Raw genomic sequence first — 18,454 nt, 5'->3', positions numbered from 1 at the left:
ATACAGAGTTTTAAGCAACAGTGGGAAACTAAAATATTGATTATCGCATGACAGGGAATTGTAAATTTTCTTAGATATTACAATGCTATTGTTGATGTAAGAGAATGTCCTTACTCTTCATGTTCTTACTCCATCTGTTAAGTACAATCACTTTAGTAGCCCTTTCTGACAAAATTATTCTCGGAGTCAAAGGTTCTACTGGACTGTAATTGCCAAGTTAATAAAATATGCTTGCAATATGCAGATAGGTGGCAGCAACGTTCACAAAAAAACAAAAACAAACAAACCAAAAAAAACAATGTTATGCACAGGGTCTTAAAGGTCTGCATTGAGTTGGTAATTTTAAAGTGCTGAATAAACTGACCAGCTTTAAGTTTCCTAAGTTACCTTGGCACCAACCATTTGATTCTTAGTTGCAATTATACTTTATTTTATATACATTGTTTCTCTTAACAGGAACACGGGGTGGGGGGGGGGGGGGGGGGGACACGACAAATCTCTATTCTTTAGGTCTCCATTCTGTAGCCTCTAGTTTACTTCTAGTCAATGTAATTCTTATCTCATAAAAAGGAGCTTTTGTAATTTAACACATACTTACATTTTCAAAAGTTTAATATAGTTCTGCATTATAATTTTAACCTTGCAAAGACTTAAATTACTTTGATAGTACTAGGCAAAAATTTAAATAATGTACCTTCATACTTATTGACATGGAAATGTGCTCTGGATACACTATTTGAAAAATGCAGTTTATCAAGTATCATTACAGTATTTACTTGATTACATACATATATACAAATAGAGAAAAAGTGCCCAAAAAGTGATTGGTACCCATCCAAACAGTGCTAACGGTGTGGATGGTGAAATAACATGTGATTTTCATTGTTTCTCTATTTTGTCTGAGACATATATAAGTTTGCCACTTATAATTAGAAAAAAATAAGAAATTATTTTAAGCTAAGTATGCATAGGAAATGATATATAAGATATTTGTAAATTCAAGTGCCTATAGAAATTTGTAAACAATAAAATGCCAAAACTGTAGCTTGCTGGCAATACCTAACAGAAAGAGATTTGCAAGATGAAAGAAATAGGAAGACAAACTGCAAGCAAAGATGTGAGGCAGAAATGATGTGCTGTTGACACAGAGAAAATTTGTGCGATATTGAAAAAGTGCTTATGTTTGCAAAATGGAACTAGATTATGGAGCACCTCCAATGTTAGGATAACTTTTCACCTCTTCCTATAGACACTGGAAAACTGTATTGATCTGGGTAAGTTACATAAATTCATGATAGCTAATTTAGGCATTTATCTACTTACAGAATTGTTGGGAGGGATGGAGAAATAATGTATTTGGGGCTTTCAGGAATGATTCCCAAAGATACACTGCAGAACTGACCCACCAAGAGCCAGCTGCATGAAGCAAACTGAAAACTGGGAAGTTGGTCCTAATGCTAGAGTCTGCAGAACCATATTGACATGGCATAATCAGAAAGCCACCATGATTACAAAATTGCCATGTCAAGGAAGCCACCACAGATAAGAAGCCTCCTGAGCAAGAAGCCTCCTTACTGCTTCTGGCTTCAGAACCACACTGTACTTCACACCGATCATTATCACAAAACCAATGTTCCATGCCTTGACTATCAACACCCATGAAACTAGTGATCAGACACTGGGACTTCTTATAACATTGCCACAGAAAAATCAGATGCCTACAGACCGTGATCGTCTATAGAAAAACCAAAGGCTGGGAAAGAATGAATTCTGTCTCTCCTCTGCCTTGCCAACATTGAATGCATGCCCCCTCTAGCTGCAAAGAAGTCTGGAAAATGTAGTTTTTAGCTTTTCAGTCTTTGAGGTAAAGAATGGCACACTAGAAGGGGTTGGAATGGAGGTAAGGCACCAACCTACAGTTAATAAGATTAGCGAGTTAAACCACTCTGACGGCTACTAATGTCACTTCAGTAACAGTGATTCTTTACCTTTTTTTTTCTGTCCCAAAAGACCTAGCAGAAACATTTTCTGAGTAATAATGACTCACTATGGCACAAAGTTTTCACATAATCATTAAAATTAAAGCTGTGTTTTCACTTATGGATTGTAAACATAAATGTATACAGTTCACATATCTTCAAAATTTACTGCAATGAATTGTGATGCAAATGACAATAAATTATCAATAAACATTAAGTAAAACAAAGGTCAGAAATTTAGAAGTACTGGAAAGGGATTGGAGGCTCCTATTCACATTTACTTATTTAATCAAATGGATAGTAAAGTATTTTAGAGATCCTTAAATATTATAAAAAATGTGCATTCATTCACTTTAATTGTATTATAACATAGATGGCTCAAAAGAGCACTGAGATTTTGATTTTATATGAGTTAATCCATTATACTTCACTCAAAGTTTTCAGTTATATTTTTCATATATCCTGATGTATAGCAAATTCCTGTGACACAGATGCTGATGATGGCTATAATAGTTGGATTTTGGTGTATTTTCAAGAATTTGATAATAACATGATTGTTATACATGGCAACAAAAGAATCATATGTCAACCAATGTTCACACATATCAGAAAAAAGAAACTCCTGTCACAGTGGAGGCTAAGAACTCTCCAAATTAGAATCATAAAACTTTTCAGCTGGAAGTTATTCATTTAATAAATGGTTACTGCAATCTACTTCTTATCAACCTTGACTTCAACACAATCCCTGTATTTGAAAACCTCCGTTTCCTATTGATGCAGAGGCTATACCAATAACTAAAATACAATGGGGCAAACACTGTAATAAAAAATGCATAAAATGCTATGGGAATGCAGGGTAAGAGTGATAAACATTCCTCTTGGGAATGGGGAAGGCTTCAGGGAATCTTCATAGACAAGGATATATTCAATCTGGGTCTTCAAGGATAAGTAGCGAGTTGTATTAACAAGAAGAAGGAAGGGCACTGAAGCAAGGTGTACAGTGATTGGAAAGGTATGAGGTGATGGGAAAGACCATGAGGTATTAAGACAACTGGGAGTAACCAAATTTACTAGAAGAGAGAGTATTTTTAAGGAGTCTCGATTTAAAAGGGCCCTATTACAAATGACCTTGTGATGCTTGAGCACATTGTTAGTACTCAATAAATATTTAGTGCTGATGAAAAAATAAAAGAATGAATCTGAAAGCACTGAGAATTCATTAAAATGTTTGAAACCGGGGAATAACTTGACTACACTACATTTTAAATGAATCAGAGAGAAAAAGAGTGGAAAGTAAGAGGCTGCTTGGAAAGAAGCCTGTTGCAGCTCTTCAGACAAGAAGTGAAGAAGCTGTTGTCCCAGAGAAGTTAACTGGTTTGTTCAAGGTCTAGAGCTGGTTACCAGCAAAAGTGGCTTCTCTCCCTCTGCCCAAACACTTTTTCTGCTACATTTTCTTACCTATAAATTCATTATTCACCACCTAAAATTTGAGATCTCTATAAGAGGATTTCTATTGTAATGGTGCAGTGGTACAATGATGTTGGAAGTTGTGGACAGGTCTAACTGGATAATAATATTTCAGCCGGATTTTTGCCATTTTGTAGGTTTGGGGCTGGGGGGAGACATAATTTGAACATTGGTATATTAAAGATTAATTTGACTTGCAAACTGACAAACCAAAGCAACTTACAGTGGCTGTTGAACTGGTTTTCCGTTAATTTGGTTTATTTATTTGTATTTTTGTTTATTTTTTATTTTTTGGTCGTGCCATGTGGCTTACCAGGTCCTAGTTCCCTGACCAGGAATCGAACCCATGCCCTCAGCAGTGAAAGCGTGCAGTCCTAACTATTGGACTGCCAGGGAATTCCCTAATTTGATTTATTTTTTTAAAAGGTAAGAAAGACATAATTAACTAGATGATTATTTCTCAAAAATATTCCTATCTTTACATTTTTCTAGAGACATTCTTTTCTCCCATGAAACTCTGTGGCCATAAAGCCAGTGACTACTTTTTTCCTATTCCAACCACTGATGATTCCCAGCATCCTGACTCCTGCCCCCCTTCTTTTCATTTCTCAGTTCTCATCCCTCCTTTCACTGCCCCCGTTTTACGCCAGCTACCAGCTACCAAGAAGGTGGATTAGGCCATTTATCAAATCAGAAGGTTTTCCTTTGTCATTCAAATCACTTTCTTAGTACACTGAGACTAGGAATTAATTCAGGTTTTGTCTCAAAAAATTAACTTGGACTTATATTTTATCATTTAAAGTTTGGGGTAGCAGGGAACAGGTCTCAACTTAATATAAAGGCAAGGCAGTAATTCAGAATCTTCTTCTCCCAATTTCAGTTTCAAACTGTTTTTATTTTGATAATGCACCTGAACACTCTTCTCTAGTTTACTAATCATCAGTCTGTATTGTTCTACCTGAGCAGAATTTACTTGAAATTCTATGCAATTGCAATGAGGTTCTCTATAAGACCGCTACATATCACAATGATTAATCCTCAGACATTTCCACTAGGTTCTCAGTCACCTGAGAAGACCTTGTGGCCAGAAGGAACAAATGTCCCTTGTTCTTTTTTTTTTTTTAAATAAATTTATTTATTTGTTTATTTATTTTTGGCTGCGTTGGGTCTTTGTTGCTGTGACGGGCTTTCTCTGGTTGCAGCAATCAGGGGCTACTCTTCGTTGCAGTGCTCGGGCTTCTCATTGCGGTGGTTTCTCTTGTTGCAGGGCACGGGCTCTAGGCACGTGGGCTTCAGTAGTTGTAGCGTGTGGGCTTCAGTAGTTGTGGCTCGTGGGCTCTAGAGCACAGGCTCAGTAGTTGTGGCACACGGGCTTAGTTGCTCTACGGCATGTGGAATCTTCCCAGACCAGGGATCGAACCCGTGTCCCCTGCGTTGGCAGGTGGATTCTTAACCACTGCGCCACCAGGGAAGTCCCTCCCTTGGTCTTTAGAGCTGAATAATTCAGTCTCTCATTTCACTAGCAAAAGTTTCGTTCAGACCGTATATCAACTTGTTTTTGTTTTTGTTTTTTCCAACTTAAGCCGAATTTAACAAAAAACCAACCACTCATGTTTCCCTGGGCCTCCTGCCCAGATTCCCGTAGGTTCTTGCCTAGGAAATGCACCAGTGTCCCTTAAGACTCCAAGTCTTAAGTAAAACTAGCTCAAATAAAATTTTTAGGCTCATCACTTAAAAGCAATGAGATCCAGATATCAGGAGAACTCACTGGAACACCTGAGGAGTACGGAGAAGCCAGTGGGGCTCGATGGGCTCATACTAGTGCAGCGTGCTGGTCAGGGGAGAATTCAGGTGTCCTCTAGTGGGTTATCTCTTATATCTTGCCAATTAAACCTGCATGTGGATGAAAAAACTTAATCAATAGTCTATCTAAGAAAGAAATGGAAAATTTTATTTGAGCCAACCTGAGGATAATAACCTGGGAGACAGTCTTTCAGAAAGTTCTGAGGACTGTTCTGCCTATTAGAGATCAAAGCGCAATTATATAAGTTCTTGAGACAAAGATTTTTAGGTCAAATGACATTGACAGTTTACACAAGCCAGATCTGCATGCACAAAGCTAGTAGTGGGTCATCATGTCCCCTTACAAGATTAAGAAGGAAGGTTATCTCCTAAGGAGGTCTTGTTAATGCAGATGCACAATACACACTAAAGGGGAAGGAAGAGGCCCAAATGGGCGGAGAAAATTTTTATGTTTAAATTTTTCTTGTCTTGCTATAAAATATGAATTTTATTCATCATACCTCACTTTGTAGACAATTTGACTCCTCACATCTACAGCTGCAGATCCAATAGAACCAAACTGGTGGGAAAACCACATGGCCTTTCCATTAAGAAAGGAGGATCAGACTGGAGATTCGTGGCTTGCTTTGACTGATGAGAATATGCTAGTCTAACAGGGGAGAATGCCCAGGCCTGGGTCATAGACCTAGAGTAATTCTGAAATCTTAAGGGTGAAATAGCAAATGGTGGAACCTCTCAGGACCCCTGCAGAACAAATCAGAATTCCTTCCAATGTTCCCTTCCCCCATCATTCTTTGCACAGTGCGGCACCAAATCCAGTCTCTCAAGGACCATTTCCTGCATGCAACTATTGAATGCATTTTGGCCCCAGTGTATCTGTATAAATCTCACTAGATAGCTGTACGCCATCTGGGCATCATAGCTTCAGTGATCCACTGCTTAGAAAGCATAAAAGAACAAAATGAAAGTTTGAAAATTTACAGCTTTCTCTGCCAGACATATTTTGCCATATACACAGTGGTAAACTACCAACTCAAAACACTGACAAAAAAGTTTAAAAATCACATGTTCCCGTAACTATAGTTTACATTTAGTGAACCATCAAAATGGGCATGGAATAAATTTCCCATTTTTCTTTTTTAAAATTTACTTATTTATTTATTTATTTATCTGGCTGCACCTGGTCTTAGTTGCAGCACGTGGGATCTTCATTGCTGCATGCAGGATCTTTCAGTTGCGGTATGTGGGGATCTAGTTCCCTGACCAGGGATCGAACCCAGGCCCCTTACATTGGGAGCTCTTAACCACTGGACCACCAGGGAAGTCCCAATAGCTCCATTTTTCTAAAAAATTTAAACGAAGCTCAATTCTGAAATACAGTTGTCCCTTGCTATCAGTAGAGGATCAGTTCCAGGGACCCCACAGATACCAAAATCCTTGAATGCTCAACTTTCTTAGATAAAATGACATAGCATTTGCATATAACATACAAAATCCTCCTGTATACTTTAAATCATCTCTAGATTATTTATTACACCTAATACAATGCAGATGCTATGAAAATCGTTTTCAGCACGTGGAAAATTCAAGTTTTGCTTTTTGGAACTTTTTGAATTTTTTTTCTAATATTTTCTGTGTATAGTTGGCTGAACCACAGATGTGGAATCTGTTGATACAGAGGGCCAACTGTACTTAAAACAGAAATAGTATTTATAAGATTATCCTATGAAGTAATTTTTAATGAAGTGGAGTTAATTCAAGTCATGTCTTCTGGGGATAAAAATGGACACCAACAAACAAACAAAAAAAAAGGTGGAAGAAAAGAAATGTGACCTTGATGTCTCCTCAAATGTCCATAATCTCCACAGCTGTTCCTTTCATCCTCTGGTGATATTAATCTTCTGTTTATTTTGCTACTGTAATTCTAAACACACATTGTTTCCTCAGAGCTTACCCTCTCCAAGTTGGTCTATGCCTGTTCTTTCTTACCACAGAAAAAGTAAAGAAAAAAAAGTGTGTGTGTGTGTCCTGTTGGTGGTTTAAAATCGAGTTGGGACTTCCTCTTTGAACAGTTGCGTTTTCCTCTCACACAAGGGAGATCTCATCTTGTCTGAGACTAGATTCAGTTGAAAAAAACCACACACCAACGAGAGGGTAATGATGGCTAAGAAGCCCCCAAAACCAGCCCCTCGCAGGATCTTCCAAGAAAGGTCAAAGATTACTGCTCTACCCTTGTACTTTGAAGGTTTTTTATTAGTCAAGCGGTCAGAATACCAGGTAAGTCCACAGATGATAATGTTAAACTAGAAACTTCTGTCTTAATATAAAATTTATTTTATGGTGATATGATGTGACAAGGGCCTTCTGGTCTCTGCTGGGACTGAACCCTCTTCCCTGAGGTCAGAAATATGATTCCAATTTGCATAATTTAAATACAACGTATGGCTTAAACACATATATGTGTATATATAAGCTTCTAATGTTGAGTCACTAATGTAAAAAAAGTCCTAAATTTCTAAAGAATTTATTTAAACATCACAGAAGAGTTTAGCTTAGAAGATAAAATGTTTCCTATATATTTTCTCTGCAATTTACTACTATGCTGACAAGTACTATTAAGACGAAATGATACTATGATTGAAATTAAACCTTCTGCTCCCATTTGCAGTTGATTGAAGCTTACAAATAGTGATCAGAAAATGATAAACTTGATACTGTTTAACATTGTGTATAGTTAGTTATATGTTCTAAGACACTGTTCAAGATAGTGATTTTAAAAGGTACTACTTAGGGTGCTCTATGGGTACATGTACATTAAGCTACATAAATACATTCACTCTAAGAAAATTCACAAAGCATTCTTTATTTTTTAAACATAAAAATAAAAACTTAGAATTAGTTAAAATCAGTGCTTTTGAAATACTAATTGTGGATACTTTGAAATGAATGAGAGAAATAAACTTGGAAGTGTCTGTTACTAAAGAAAAAAGAAATCATTAACTTAGGTCAAATTTTATGAAATGCTAATATGAATTGAAACTAGAAAAAAATAGTGTTTTGAGAAATGCCTTAAGGAATGTTTAATAACAATTACAAAAATATTTTTTCTGAGGATTTATTAATGCTTATAGAAAATGTGTGCATGTAAAAATATCTGTAATAGCACATTCATATTTCTTGCATATATAATCAGATCATTTACTATTGGAGAGTAAAGACATGGTAATTTGTATTCTGTTATGGGTGTTAAACATGTATTAGTAATATCTGTCAGTTACATTGGAACATTTTTTAGTTGATCCTATACGCTTTTAAAATGAATTCAATCTTATTACTATGGGTTAGCTACATTATTACACTTTGCCAGGAAAGGGGAGTGGGAAAAAGAAATTTCTAGATTGTAATTTAAATTTGTCTATTCACTGAATTTTTTCCAAAGTGTTTATAATAACTGTTTCTGATACTGGGTTCCTTTTAATGTTTAAAAAAGGCAATCCCTTGGTATGGTTAGCAGAAAAAGAAAAGGATTTTAGGGTGTCAGTAAAACATGCCTTTACCTGATGGTTTTGCCACTTATAGCCTGGGTTTAATACAAGTTACTCAATCTCCTTGAGGCTAAATTTCCTCAACTGTAAAATGGAGAGAATATGAGTCACCTCTCAAGGTATAAAGCCTGGGATACAGCGGTGCTTAATCAATTCATTCATTTAAGCAGTGTATATTTCGTGTTTCCTATGTACCAAGTACCACACTCATTTCTGGAGAATATGAATAAAATACAAAAACCCTACCTTCATGAGGTTTAGTTTAGTAAGGAGTGATGACTCACTTACCCGAATGCTAGTCTAATTTTTCTTGGAAAGCATGCCTTGAAATGGAAAGAAAAAACTACAGGTGTAAAAATTTCAGATGAAATCATAGCAAAGTTCTTTTACTTATATGTCAGGGAGAAGAGATCAAGAGGATGACAGTAATGTCTACTAACAAGGTGATTTCAAGGATTAAAGGGATAACATGTAAACCACCTGGCTCATACTAGAGATTAGATTCATTCTCCTTCCATTTTATTATTCATCACATTCTTATTAACATACTAAAATCAGTTTTGAATCCACAAGTAATCCGGCTCAAAGGAGAGCCACAGTGATAATTAGAGTGCTGGAAAACAGAAGCAATGAGAAAAAGCTAAGGAAAAATAGTCAGGTTTCTAGGCAAGTGGTAGCAATGTACCAGGGAACCTTTGAAAGGGAGGTGAGCCAAGGGTATCAAGAATGTCACCTTTCAATCTGAGGGACAGGAGGAAGTTGGGAGCCTCTACGGAATATTAAGTGAGGTCTCTGCTGAAGGAATTCAAGCTAGAAAAAATATAACTGAGGAGTAACCTGTTCTAGAAGGAGATTACATGCTGAGAGGTGTTTCTTAGCTATTTTTGTGACAGGGACACTTTTAAGAATTAAGGTGCTTTGCCCCCAGGAAAATGTTCCAATATACACCATTTTAAATGCAATTCCAAGAGGTCCATGGATCCCAGGTCAAGACCCATTAAAAGCACGTAATCTTTATGGAAAAAATGTGGGAAGATTTACTTAACCCACAGTACTAGAATTCTGGATGATTAGGAAGATTTACTAGATAATAAAAGCTATTCAGTGCTACAGTGAGATACCAATGGCATCGCAGTTCTTACAAATGGGGAAAATTCTCAGTTTTCTGGAACTATTTGAACTAAGAGAGCATTTGGGCAACATCTCACAGTCTTCAAACTGTGATGTGCTATAATTAAAAACACTGTATATAATATGTCTTCTAATTATCCTGAACACAGAATATGATCATCATAATAGCATCAAAATAACATTTCTCTGACTAGTCCTCTAACTGCCACTAATTCATCTAGAAAAATTTTAGGGTTCAGTTGTGCTCTCAAACAGTTCTCTATGCTAGTAATCTCCAAATTTTTAAAGTAACACACTCTTTTCAAGAAAACATTTTTGAACACAGATCTCTAAGAAGATTAATTTATTTAGAAATTATATGTATGTACTCCTGTACTACTAGTCCAAACAAATTACTCACTATATGCAGAAAGGGAATTAAGAAAGATGAAATATAATTAGACATTCTAAAAGTTTCTTCCCCAGAGGGATCATCTTGCATGCCTCCGAGGTTTAAGTGCCCCACTTTGGAGACCACTATATAACATCCTTCTTTAAGCAAAGGCACTTTATTCACTCACAAGAAAAAAAAATGGGAGCTTTTTATTGGGGACAGGGGCTGGAGAGGAACTTAACTGGCTTTCCACTGTAACCCAGTTTTACTAGTTACATCAACGAGAAAGAGCCCTGAGAGCCAGGAGATATTAAGTATCAGTCCTACTTTAGAACTTGGGCAAGTCCTTCAGAACTTTTCATCTGTTTCCTGTTTCGTAAAATGGGTAATTACTCTCTTGCATAACTGAACGGGTTGCTGTGATGATCAAACAGACTCTATTAAAATGGGTATATTTTCTTGAGGTGTTGCCATATGGAAGACATGCTAGGCTCTTAATGTCCTATCAGTCTGATCCTTACAGTAATTCTTCTGGGTAGAAATTATTTTATCTACTTCAAGTATTTTATCTACTTCAATGAGTGCATTGTTGCTCACAGAGTTTAAGCTCTAGGTGCCTCACCATTAAGGGGCCTAACTTGGATTTTTTTGCAAAGCACTTGACATCATGCTGCCTTTCAAACTAAAGTTCTAATTCCATTTGGTGGTGGGTTTCTAAAGGTTGGGGATGTCTAATCACTAGATTCTTTATCACATTGAGCTCAACAGTAAGCTCAGTAGACTTTCAAAAACATTTGTTTAATTGAATGAAAATGAGATAGTGACCTTAATCTCTACATACAAGGTCATCTAACGATTATGAAGCTTAGCGAGAAATTCAAGAGGCCTATGTCGGTACATTTTTTTACTTCAGCAATTGAATGCAAATGATTGCCTAAAAATAAGAAATTTTGTGTTCAGTGTATTTAATCCATAAATCTGCCCTTCAAAATTAATTTTTAAAATAGGTATGTATCTCTGTAGATATAAATATATACCTAGATGTTGGTCATTGAGATTGATATTGATAGATGACTCTGATTATACCGGTTTTCAGGAGCGCTTATCAGAAACTAAATCAAGCCTGTGACCCGCAGGTCTCTGCGTACTAAATATAAGTTTGATCTGTCCTTGGGTTTGTGGCTCTGGTTCGTGTCCACAGGGTTTACTGACATTTGTAATCTTCCTTTTCCTCCAGGCTGCCTTTTCTTCAACTCAGTGCCTTTGTTCTTGCTTCTTCCCCCATTTAATAAACCCTCCTTAATCCTTTCTATGAATATATATGTTTGTTTACCAGAAACGCTCCCATTTTTCCCTCATTAACTCTAGGCAATTCATACTATTCTCTCATGGCTGAACACGTCTGTAATTTTTCACAGGAGCACAGATGCATGTCTGCATGTACATAAAGAGCAAATGCAATAAACCTTGACTGCTATTAGTGATTTTAGTTTTCTATCTTGTGGCAGGTTAATACTAATGAGGCTAATTAAGAAGATGAACAGGGTGGTAGACTTTGCAGGCTTTTCTCTTGTTTTCTTTTCCTCTAAGAATCATAGAATCTCGGGTTTGGACTTTATCTTAGACGCCATACTTCAATAAAACTACACAACCCGTGACTAGGTTCTCGAATCAATACGCCTACATTCCAATCTCCTCCCCACTCTCCCTCACTCCCATCCTAGTTCCAAAATACTGTGTAATCTTGACTTCCTCCTTGCATTGAGAGACTTACCATTAGAGAAGGATGTGAAAGCCTTTAAAAGAGAGAGATGATTTTTTAAAAGCTCCAAGATAAAATTGATTTGTTTTGGGCTTCCCTGGTGGCGCAGTGGTTGACAATCTGCCTGCCAATGCAGGGCACTCGGGTTCGAGCCCTGGTCTGGGAAGATCCCACATACCGTGGAGCAACTAGGCCCGTGAGCCACAGTTACTGAGCCTGCGCGTCTGGAGCCTGTGCTCCGCAACAAGAGAGGCCGCGATAATGAGAGGCCCGCGCACCGCGATGAAGAGTGGCCCCCACTTGCCCCAACTAGAGAAAGCCCTCGCACAGAAACGAAGACCCAACACAGCCATAAATAAATAAATTTTTAAAAAAAATTTGAATTGTTTTATTATTTCATCTCAAGTCAATTCTCAGAAAGTTCAAGTACTTTTCAACAGAGTGACTATACACTTTCATGGTTTTTATAGAACACCTGCCTAATCATAGTATAGGTTAGCAACTTTTTCAAGCCAAATTTCTCAAGGCAGTTTTCTATCTTTTTACTTAAGACAATATGAAAGGGTGATTTTATATAGGAATGACAATGGATTTCATTATTCTAGTTTACAAAATATCTTCTCCTACTTGTACATAATCCCATTGAAAGAGATCTATTTTAGAGATTTTTAGTGGGCATCACCTTCACACACACATACAAATTACCATGTGGAAAGAGTATTATTATATGGATAATAAAATATGCAAAGTACCTGTTAATAATGTGAGTGATGAGGTAATGCTTCCCCACCGCCACTGGCCAATATTGATGGAACACTTGCTATGTCCCAGGTTCTATGTGCTTACATACATCATTATTCCATTCAATCCTTCAACAACTCTGAGGATTTGCTACTTATGTAGTAAGAGGCTGGTTTCCCTACTTCCATTCTTGGTGCCTTAACACTGAACTCTCACACAGGAGACACATAATAATTATTATTATTATTACAATTCAGTGGTTTTTAATATATTCACAAAGCTGTGCAACCATCACCACTATCTAGTTCTAGAACATTGAAAATGTTTAAGTTTAATGTTTTAAGTTTAATGTTTAAGTTTCTGAAAAGAAACGCCGTTAGCAGTTACTCCCACTTCCCCTGCCCTGTACATTTTTTATACCCATTTGTTGGGATTTTTCCTCCCCCAAGTTTGAAAGCAAGTGAAAATTAAGACACAGGAATCACACAAATGAAGATCAATTCATCACTTTCATTATTAATAAAATCTACTGATAGTAGTTTAGATTTAAGGCCAAAACTGTGCTGACACTTTACCCCAGATTTAGGTAGGCTTGACCTACCGTGAGTCACTGATGCAGTTTGAGAGTCACAGCCTGCCTCTTGGAGGCCCTTTGCCACATGGCAGGGAACAGAGCAGAACACCCACTCTGTCCTGGCAGGCTGCTGAGAGAGGACAAGAAGGCGTTGAGTTGAGCTTCCTGCCTCGCAGACTTACCTCTTAGATATTCAGTCCTACCCTCTGCAGAGGCGGTAGTTCTCTCTAGCAGCACCCTGCAGGATAGATTGGAGGGAGAAAGAAAGTAGTGGAGAGACCAGGCAAAGGGCTATTTCAATGCCATTAACATTTTGTATCCTATGTGAAAATAAGGAAAGAAAAGACTTCTGCTGGGGCTGAAATTAAGGTTTGTTCCCTTGCCTTATTGAACTGCTTGACTCAGAGATGTGTCAAGTATATACTGGCATCTGGATTTCAGACAAAAGGAAGAATCTCTTTGCCCAGTTTTACAATTGCTTCTTTGGGGACCATCTGTTGGCTGATCCTTCAATCCTATGCCCTTTTGAATTGTTCTTTTCTTTGGTAATCCATTTTTGATTCAGGAGGCATCAGCATGTTCATTACATTACATTATAGCCAGTTCTCTGTTGGGAGGTAGAATGAAGTGGAAAGATCACAGGGCTTGGACAGAGAAACTGTGCTCCAAGTTCCAACTCTACCCCTGAGGTAGACTGCTGCAGGACTACTATCAGTTTGTTCAAGTCTCACTATATACACTCCCCTTGGAAATGTGACTTTTCTGCTCCTGCCATAAAGAGGCTGAGTCTGTTTTTCTGCTCCTTGAATCTGGACTGGGTCATGCTTTGGTAAGTGTGACAAAAGCAGAAGATTAGACAGTACTTGCACATTGGGTTTTGCCCTCTCTTACCCCTGAGCATTCTTCTGCTAGCATGTGAACAAGTCTAGGCCAGCTGACTGGAAGATGAGACTGTACGGAGTGTGATTCCAATTGTCTCAGTAGAGTGGTTTCCAACACCAACAACCACTTCTCTGATTCTCTGGACATCAACTAGGCATTCAACAATTCAGTTCAATTCTGATACTAACTACCTACCCAAATTTAGTGCAGACCCCACAGCTTAATTAAGAGCTGAGTCCCACGAGACTACCCCCTACTTCAGTCACTAGACACAAGTCCCAGATCTCCTGTCCTTCTGACTGACTGGTGATAAATCAGGGGTTCCCATGACCCTCTCCCAAGATTTCATAATTTACTAGAATGGCTCGCAGAACTCAGGAAAACACTTTGCTTACATTTACTGGTAAGGGATACAAATGAACAGCCAGATGAAGAGGGCAAGGTCTGGAAGGATCCCAAGCACGGGTGCTACTGTCTTTGTGGAGATGGGGTACACCACCCTTTTGGCATGTGGAAACTTATCAAATCTTGTTGTTCAAGAGTTTTTACAAAGCATAATCTCCAGGCCCACCTCCTCCTTCCTGGAGGTTGGTAGGTAGGGCTGAAAGTTCCAACCCTCTTAATCATTTGTTCTTTTGGTGACCAGACCCATCCTGAAGATATCTAGGGGTCCCATCCTAAGTTACCTCATTAGTAAAAATTCAGGTATGATGTAAAAGGGTTCACTATGAATAACAAAAGCACTCCTATTACTTAGGAAATTCCAAGTGTTTTAGGATCTCTATGCCAGGAACTAGGAGACAAAGACTAAATATATTTCTTATTATACCACACCCAGTCATTCTGCATTCCCAGCTAATACCCCAAGCAAGTGAATGAGAGTACCCTAGACCATTAAGTCACAGCCAAGTATACCCAGATCCAAAGAATCATCCGCCAGCCACAGAATGAGGAGAAATATAAAATGCTTGCTGTTTTAGTCCACTAAGCTTTAGGGTGGCTTGTAATACAGCAAAAGCTAATATAGAACCTTATCAGCCATGAAGACAAAGGGAGAAAATAGTTCTATTAAGAACATGAGAAAGATGGTTGCTGTAATTCAGAATGAATTTAATCTTGAACTTCCTGAGAGCCAAGGAAAATAAAAGAAAGATGGGTTATAGAGTTCCCATTATTTGAGAAAATAAGTATATAAATTCTAAAGAGGTGACAAACATTTTGGTGGTCAAAAAAAGAATAAGTGATATGTCATTATCAAAGAGACAATTAATACCATAACATATGAGTGTCTTCACATTTATAAGCAAAAGAAAAAATTTCTTCACCTGATTTTCTTACATTAACCCTCAATATAAATCAAGATAATCCAACATGTTGTGAAAATTCAGCTTATTAAACCCTAAAGGAAGGAATGTTCAACAAGTCTATGAAACTGACTGGAATTTTTAAAAACACACTTTTGCAAAGAACTGGGTATGAAGGTAAGTCTTCAGATATGAAGGATTTTTTTTTTATGTTTTAACCACACCCCCTTGCCATTCTTTTGTAATACAGCCAATCTTCATAAAATGTAAGTTCTTATCTAAATAGACTTTCACTTGATTGAGTCTTACTAGGTTATTTAAATATTTTAAACTTAAAAAATTATATTTCTATAGAACTCATAATAATGTGAACATATTAATTATGAAATGTTCAGCACATGAATGAAATTTGAATTCAAAGTTCAGCTTTGATTGTGTTATTTTTATCATTAGCAATTGCTCATATTTCCTTGATGTATATAAATATATTCTATTTATTGAACCTAAACTATGAGCCATGTACTATTCTAAGTGATTTATGTGTATTAATTCATTCAATCTTTTCAACTGTCTTGGAAGGTAGATATTAAATGCTTGTCCCAACCTGGCCCCTTATATGGCCCCTCTTACAGGTGCAAGTTTCCACTGAAAGTGCACAAAAAGTCAAGCATCTTAAATCAATGAGGAAAGTTTTGGAAAATAATTTACTTAAACACAAATCAAATTACATCCCTACCACACACCTCATACTAAAATTTGTGAAGGATTTAACCAGGAATTAAATGTAAAATTAAGCGATAAAAAAGTAGGTGATTTATCCCAGGAGAAAGAAGAATATTATATCACACAGCAATTAAGAAAGTTACAGAGGGAAATATCAATAGGAAAATAGTTGAATATACATAATGAAATGATGCTTACAATTTCTTTCCCGCAGGATTATAAACATTACTGGACAGAGCTGAGAGGAACTACACTTTTCTTTTATACTGACAAAAAAAGTACAACAGTAAGTAAACGTGTTCAGCTGATTTAATTTTTTCCCGATAAACACTTGTCATATAGTTTATTATTCACTTCTGTCTTCCGAAAGTAAAGATATTCCAGTACAACCAATTTAAATAAGAACATTTATATCTGTGAGGGCTATCAATTACAAGACCTATGGTAAAATTTCCTGGGAAACTCAGAAGGTGTTAACTGATACCCAAAATCTCATAACATACAATATGTCACAATTTAATTTTTCTAGAAAGTACAAACATACCCCATGAGATAAGACTTCTAAGAGTTCAAGCACGAGAATAACAATAAAGAAATTCTGAGATTATTTATTTGTATTAATTTTAAATGATTGATATTTCACTTTAACCACAAAAAAAAAATGAAAATGGTGTATTTCATTTTTTCCACAAATAAAATGTAGCATTTTAGTAGCAAATGCATGTCTACCTTGGAATGCTATGCTTATGAGATTTTATGATCCAGTAACTTGTTTAAATATAAACATTTCAGACCATGGATGTAGTAGCCCACACTGCTTAGAACATTGTTATTACATGACCAGATCTAATGAAAGATACAGAAAAAGAGCCTGTGTGATGTATTCTACCTGGAGGCATTTCAGCACCATTAGTGGTAAACTAACCAGAGGTCATTTAAAAAACCAAACAGAAAACAAACTTAAAATTGTCATCTTTGAGGTCAAGGGTTCAAGATGGCGGAGTAGAAGGACGTGCTTTCACTCCCTCTTCCGAGAGCATGGGAATCACAACTAACTGCTGAACTATCATCAACAGGAAGACACTGGAACTCACCAAAAAAGATACCCCACATCCAAAGACAAAGGAGAAGCCACAATGAGATGGTAGGAGGGGCGCAATCACAATAAAATCAAATCCCATAACTGCTGGGTGGGTGACTCACAAACTGGAGAACACTTATACCACAGAAGTCTACCCACTGGAGTGAAGGTTCTGAGCCCCACGTCAGGCTTCCCAACCTGGGGGTCCGGCAACAGGAGGAGGAATTCCTTAGAGAATCAGACTTTGAAGACTAGCAGGATTTGACTGCAGGACTTCGACAGGACTGGGGGAAACAGAGACTCCACTCTTGGAGGGCACACACAAAGTGGTGTGCGCATCGGGACCCAGGGGAAGGAGCAGTGACCCCAGGGGAGACTGAACCAGACCTACCTGTTAGTGTTGGAGGGTCTCCTGCAGAGGCGGGGGGTGGCTGTATCTCACAGTGAGGACAAGGACACTGGCAGCAGAAGTTCTGGGAAGTACTCCTTGGCGTGAGCCCTCCCAGAGTCCATTAGCCCCACCAAAGGGCCTGGGTAGGCTCCAGTGTTGGGTCACCTCAGGTCAAACAACCAACAAAGAGGGGACCCAGCCCCACCCATCAGCAGACAAGTGGATTAAAGTTTTACTGAGCTCTGCCCACCAGAGCAACACCCGGCTCTACCCACCACCAGTCCCTCCCATCAGGAAACTTGCACAAGCCTCTTAGATAGCCTCAACCAGAGGGCAGACAGCAGAAGCAGGAAGACGTACAATCCTGCAGCCTGTGGAACAAAAAACACATTCACAGAAAGATAGACAAGATGAAAAGGCAGAGGCCTATGTATCAGATGAAGGAACAAGATAAAACCTCAGAAAAACAACTAAATGAAGTGGAGATAGGCAACCTTCCAGAAAAAGAATTCAGAATAATGATAGTGAAGATTATCCAGGACCTCGGAAAAAGAATGGAGGCAAAGATCGAGAAGATGCAAGAAATGTTTTAAAAAGACCAAGAAGAATTAAAGAACAAACAGAGATGAACAATACAATAACTGAAACAAAAAATACACTAGAAGGAATCAATAGCAGAATAACTGAGGCAGAAGAAT

At 37.6% G+C, this 18,454-nt stretch overlaps 1 protein-coding gene across 2 annotated transcripts in view; it reads left to right on the top strand.

The window, feature by feature from the left end:
• Positions 1-488: 488 nt before the first annotated feature.
• STAP1 (signal transducing adaptor family member 1) overlaps positions 489-18,454 on the top strand; it is a 56,046-nt gene continuing 38,080 nt past the window's right edge. For both annotated transcript variants that reach the window (XR_014264287.1, XM_082463936.1), the window contains exons 1-2: positions 489-7,526; positions 16,499-16,570. Coding sequence is in view for 1 of the 2 variants with exons in the window: in XM_082463936.1 (XP_082320062.1) it covers positions 7,407-7,526; positions 16,499-16,570 (192 nt within the window). In the remaining variant the exon portion in view is untranslated. The remainder of the gene's footprint in view (positions 7,527-16,498; positions 16,571-18,454) is intronic.

This window comes from Balaenoptera physalus (assembly GCF_965194825.1).
Source record: "Balaenoptera physalus genome assembly, chromosome: 5".
Lineage (NCBI taxonomy): Eukaryota > Metazoa > Chordata > Mammalia > Artiodactyla > Balaenopteridae > Balaenoptera > Balaenoptera physalus.
Note: the sequence above shows the minus strand (reverse complement) of the source record. Positions and strands in the feature narration are given on the sequence as shown.